Consider the following 5960-nt stretch of genomic DNA (forward strand, 5'->3'; position numbering starts at 1 on the left):
GGGCAGGCCAATTGTATAGATCTTATAAGATGTTTCAGTTAGCATCCTAGCTGCTGCATTTTCCAGCAGCTACCAATTCTAATTTATTTTCTAAGGCAGCTCCGTGTGGAGTATATTGCAGTAGTTGGTTGATGTGGTTAGGTGTTCAGGAAAGACCATAGTTTTCCAGTTATTGGTGGCTGCTGTTAAACCTGGAACTCCCTTCTCAAAGCCTTCCATTCTGGCCTTCTTACTGTGCTTACCTGTGTCCTCCATCAGCTCATTACAGCATCCAGGTATTGTTCCAGCACCTGCACAGCTCCAGGTAACCCCAGTGACATAGAGAAGTAGAGTTGAGTGTGTCAGCATGGCAACCAATTAAGCTTTTAGCAACTTTATCCAGCAGCTTCATATTGATATTAAATAGCATATAAGAGTGGGTGGGACATTCTGGCACCCCACAACATAATAGCCACAGGCCATCCAGGAATTCCCCAGTTCCTGAACAGGAATCTCAAACTAATATTTACTGGAACCTGCAGATAAGAGCAGAACCCAAGCTTATAACACAGTGCCCCTTACTCTCATCCTGAAGAACAAGTCCTGTAAGATACCATGATCAGTGGTACCAAATCTGCCATGACACCTAGGAAGGTCAACAGAATAGCAGTTCCCTTCTCTTTCATTCAGTACATTCAGCCCTCCTTATCCACAGATTTTTTATTCACAGATTCAAGCATCCACAGCTTGAAAATATTCAAAATAAGTATACATTCCAAATGGCAAACCTTGATTTTCCATTTTACTGTACAAGAGACACCATTCTGCTCTGCCATTATATGTAATGGGACTTGAGCATCCACAGATTTTGTTATTCACAGGAGATCCTGGAACCAATCCCAGCAGATAACAAGGTCCCACTGTATATGTTATCAATCAAGGTAACTAAGGGAGTTCAGGTACATGCCCTGGACTGAAACCAGACTGAAATGATTCTGGATAACCTGTTTCTTCAAAGAATGTTTGACATGTTGTGAATTGTGTTAAAGCATAGTATTTGGTTAGTTGATGGCTATACTAGCCTAACTTTATTACAGAGAGGATAAAAATCTGAGGAATCCTGCTATTAGAATTTTAGTGAAGTACAGCTTGGTAGGGTTAGGGCAACCCACAAAGTTATGTGCCAAAATTACATGGCTTTTAAACACTATAGAAAGATCTTGCATATGACAGTGCCAACATGTGATTTTCTGACATCCTAAAGTGTCCCAATGCAAGAATCAGATGATTTTTTTACCAATTAATAGATAATATGGGGAAAGCAAATAAATAAATGTTATTTTTGATGTAGGGGAGTAATTCTTTTTTTTTTTTTAAATCCTAAATATGACTATTTGTTATCCACTGAATGTGAAAATGGCATACGTTTATTTTTTCTTTTAAACAGTTGCATGCTCACCCCAGTCAAAATGCTTTTTATCAAAAAGGTTAGTCCCCTGATGTCTCAGAGGACAGCTTCGTAGTGAATGGAATTTTTCCGGCTACCAACTCCCAACCATATTAGAGTTTTCATAATTTTAAAAAAAACACGATTTACCTGTCAAAAACAATAATGTTCTGTTTTGCTCCTGCAACTAATTTAAAATAAACATTGTATCTTATAATTTGAAACTTTAATTTTTATTTTTTAATTTTTAAAAATATTTATAAAAGGTTTATATTCCATTTCTTCTAAACTGTGTTACTTTCAAGATAACAACTTCACTGAATAGCAGATCTCCAAACAATAGATGCAGTGCAATAGTTGTGCAGCTCATTAAATGCTGCATGAAAAGTAATTTTGAGACTACTACCCTGTTTTCTTTAATAACTGCATTGGTATACAATCTGAAGTTCTGATAATATATATATGTATTCTTTTTCAGGTGTGTGCAGCCAATTTTGGTGATATTTGTAGTGTAGTTGGACAGCAAGCCACTGAAGAAATGCTAGTAAGTCATAATTCCAGAACAAGTTGCATTGTAGTAGAGGTACAGGTACATAGAATCATAGAGTTGGAAGAGACCACAAGTCCAGCCCCTTGCCATGAAGGAATACACAATCAAAGCTCTCCCGATAGATGGCTGTCCAGCCTCGGGTTAAAAACCTCTAAAGAAGGATACTCCATTATTCTCCGAGGCAGTGTGTTTCACTATCAAACAGCTCTTCCCAGCAGGAAGTACTTCCTAATGTTTAAGTGAAGTTTCTTTTCCTGTAGCTTGAATCCATTGCTTCTATTCTCTGAAGCAGCAGAAAACAAACTTGCTCCAGTATCCTTTAATTCACTAGGGTGGGATACAGACAGCCCCAAAAGGGTGGTTTACAGCCACCCCTTTTAGGCTGGATTGGGATCAAGACAAACTGAGGTCTGGCACCAAAGCAGCTAGATTCCGCTCCTTTTGGGGGCGAAGAAAAGTCTCCCCTTCCCCCATAGAGCCGGCTTTTCCTCCCCAAAAGCCAGCTCTGGGCAAAGTGGCATCTAAGCACCACACCCCCAAGTGGGAGAGAAACCGACTGGTATGTCATCGCCAGTCCAGCTTCTATCCCGCTTGGGGGCGTGGGGCATTTAAATGCCACGCCTCTGAGCCAGCTCCAAGTGGGCTTAAACAGGCTGTCTGTTCAGCCCTTAAATCTTTAGTTCTATGCAATTTCAGGATTCAAGTGAGACAGAGTAGGATTGGCCACAATGACAATCATGGTTTTGTAGCTCTTCACAGTATATGGCTTTATTTATTTGTACAATTTGTATCTCACCCCCCCCCCCCCAATTTGTTTTCAAAAAGCCTTACAATTAATTACTACAAATATAATTAAAGCATAAAGGAAATAATGTGATATAGGGCTGAAATAGACTGGCAGAAGGGGCGGTTTTGGGCTGTGGCAACCGCAATGTCATGGCCCCAATCTGCCTTGAAGCCACCCGAAAAAGGAGCAGCAAAGAGCCACTCCTTTTTCAGGCAGCAAAAAGCTTGCTTTGCACCCACGCCACAGCTGGAAGCTGGCTTCTTGATGCTCCAGCAGCGTGCGGTGTGTAAACGTCATGAATCCGCCCCTGTGTAAATGGCCGCCCAGAGGGCAGCTTAACTTGCTGTTCTGTTCTGGCTGTTAGTGTGTAATAGCTAGAACAGCTACAGCTGTCATGTGACTTAACAGTTCTTTGTGCCTATTAGACATACAAATGTTTTTGTGGCAAATTAGAAACATTATGGGATGCCATTTAATTTCTTATGCTGTTACTAAAAGTCTTCATAGCTGTATGCATTATACAGTATGTATAATTATTGATACTATATCCCCTTCTCTCAGCCAATCCATATATGCAGAATATTTGTGTGTGTATACAGTTGTATAAATTCCATAATTCCTTTGGGACTTCTGCAGTTCTGAATGCACTGTTAACTGTGTGTCTTTCTTGTATTATATTTGTGTGATTCTGAACAAACCTTATACTTTTTGTTAGAAAGTTTATTAATGCAAAATGTACTGTATAACTCAGTTGGTGATAATAAATGATAAATCAAATGCAAATATAGGTATATCTATAGTAATTTCCCCCCACAAAAGATTACATTGATAGTGACAAATTATTTTGGCACCTGATCCCTGTACAATAAGTCTACATTGTTCTTGCCAGCATCCAATAACATCGTTTTAAGTGAGGCTCCTGTTATTTTTGAGATGGTAGACTTTCCCCCCATAAACCTATCAAATGGTTAGATCATGATTCATAAGATGAAACTAATCAAATCCCTCCTGATGGCATTTTGTTTTCAGCTACCTAGGTTTTTCCAGCTTTGTGCTGATAATGTGTGGGGAGTGCGAAAGGCATGTGCTGAATGCTTTATGGCTGTTTCATGTGCCACATCACAAGAGGTCCGTCGGACAAAACTATCAACACTTTTTATTAATCTTATCAGTGACCCTTCGCGATGGGTAAGATGCAAATTGTTAAGTTCACATTTTTGTTCTTGATGATTCTTGAAGTGTGTATGTCTCCATTATCTGGAGAATGTTTAAACACTGACTATTTGATAATACGCCTATCATGAGGGAAGACCAAAAATTACTGTACACAGACAGTCCATATTTTCACCTTTTGTAGATGGATCATTAAGTTGCATTTAGCAAAGTTTCACTTTCATTGGATAAAAGTGGTGAGGTAATCTTTGTTAATACCTTCTTCTCTCCATACCTAGGTTTGGAGACCTCTCTAGAACATCTTAAGGCAGTGAGCTGGCACCAGTGGCGGGGTAGGGAGTGGAAGTTAGCAAAGAAAACCTTTCCCCCCAAAGATTTTTGTGACAAATTAGGCGACCAAAGAGAGTGCTTTTGATGAATTGAAGGATCTTCTACCCCACAGAATCCAAGTCAATTATTAGGAATTTTTAGATATATTTCTGTAATTGTGAGGGCCAAGATATTTTCTGAACCAGCATAAAATAATGGTCTGAACATAGGAATATGGCTTTGGATATCAGGGTCTGAATCCCTGTTTGGCCATAATTTTCTACTGCAAGAAGCTGTATTTAAAAGAACTATCTGGAACACATTCTTCTAGGTCCGTCAAGCTGCCTTTCAGTCCCTGGGGCCTTTTATATCGACATTTGCTAACCCGTCCAGCAGTGGCCAGTTTTTTAAAGAAGATGAATGTAAAAACACTGAGGATCAGAGCTTTGCAGAGGAAAATAGGTATGGATAGATAAAAATGATGTTATTGAAGTTGTTCTGTATATCTTCCCATTCTTTATAAAGAAAATTTTGGTTTAAAACTAACATGGCAAATTTCACAACTAACACATCATCAGTGGATTTTGGCATCTTGGATTTAGGCCAAAGGTGCCAAAATCCACTGCTCACTGTTTGACACCCCCCCTGTCCCTCTGTACACGTGTTGTATGTGTTGAAAACCTGACCTAGAGGGTTTTCCAGTCCTCCAGAATTAGTTGTTAGGGGGTACATGGGATTACAGAGGGAGAGAGAATTATCTTGTTTCTGCTTGTCCATGCACTTCCACGTGCATTATCTAAAAATGGCCACTGCCAAAAGAGTTGTCTTCTCATTGGTATGTGTTGGGCTGTGTTTGTATTAAATTGTTATGTGTTGTGGAACTTCTTAACAACATAGTTACTCTCTTCAGTGGGTTTGTGAGGTCCACGACCCTTATGCAAATTGGCCAGAGTCATCCTTTTCCCTTTGTGACCTTTGTGGTGTAGGTTGATCACTCCTGATCAGGCTAGAAAGATACTTATAACTAGTTTGGAAGATACCTTAAGATTCACATTTGTTCTCTTGGTCCAGCAATGAAAGTATGGTGGAAACAGAAGAAATTCCAACCCATGATATGCAAAGCCAAACAGATCTGCTTTTAGATGATGATGTGACTGATTCTGCAGAGACCCTTGAAAATGGCGAGGAAGAGAGTAACTCCGTATTGGCTCATTCCCAGGCTGAGGCATTTTTACGTTGCACTTTGTCTCCAGAGTCATGTAAAGAAACTGCAGATGTGAATGAACAGCCTTTTGTTCACTATAGCATAGCAGAGCTAACTGCACCTGCACTGAGTTCCAAGGAAAACTCTCTTTCAGAGCAGGAACTGTATAATTCATTCCATTTCTGGAGGACTCCACTTCCCAAGATAGATATTGATTTAGAGCTTCAAGAACCTGCAAAAATACTTGATTCAGAAACTCAGAAAGGAGAACAGGAGGTTGTTGCATCCACTTCTTCAAACATTACCATGGCTACAAGGAAGGAGTTAGAAGAAATGATAGAAAATTTGGAGCCTCATATGGATGATCCAGATGTTAAAGGTATTAAAGCATTTTTAGTTGCAGGTATGGTTTAAACTAGATGACCAGATAATGAGGACTGTGACTAGTTATGAAGAGCCCTTTCTTTCTTTCTTTCTTTCTTTCTTTCTTTCTTTCTTTCTTTCTTTCTTT

At 39.5% G+C, this 5960-nt stretch overlaps 1 protein-coding gene across 1 annotated transcript in view; it reads left to right on the forward strand.

The window, feature by feature from the left end:
• The window catches only part of PPP4R1 (protein phosphatase 4 regulatory subunit 1), a 74523-nt gene that overhangs the window by 50569 nt on the left and 17994 nt on the right, over window positions 1-5960 (forward strand). The window contains exons 8-11 of the mRNA XM_042464431.1: window positions 1873-1970; window positions 3793-3951; window positions 4577-4707; window positions 5317-5828. Of these exons, the coding sequence (XP_042320365.1) occupies window positions 1873-1970; window positions 3793-3951; window positions 4577-4707; window positions 5317-5828 (900 nt within the window). The remainder of the gene's footprint in view (window positions 1-1872; window positions 1971-3792; window positions 3952-4576; window positions 4708-5316; window positions 5829-5960) is intronic.

The sequence above is a fragment of the Sceloporus undulatus genome, chromosome 4 (assembly GCF_019175285.1).
Source record: "Sceloporus undulatus isolate JIND9_A2432 ecotype Alabama chromosome 4, SceUnd_v1.1, whole genome shotgun sequence".
Classification (NCBI taxonomy): domain Eukaryota; kingdom Metazoa; phylum Chordata; class Lepidosauria; order Squamata; family Phrynosomatidae; genus Sceloporus; species Sceloporus undulatus.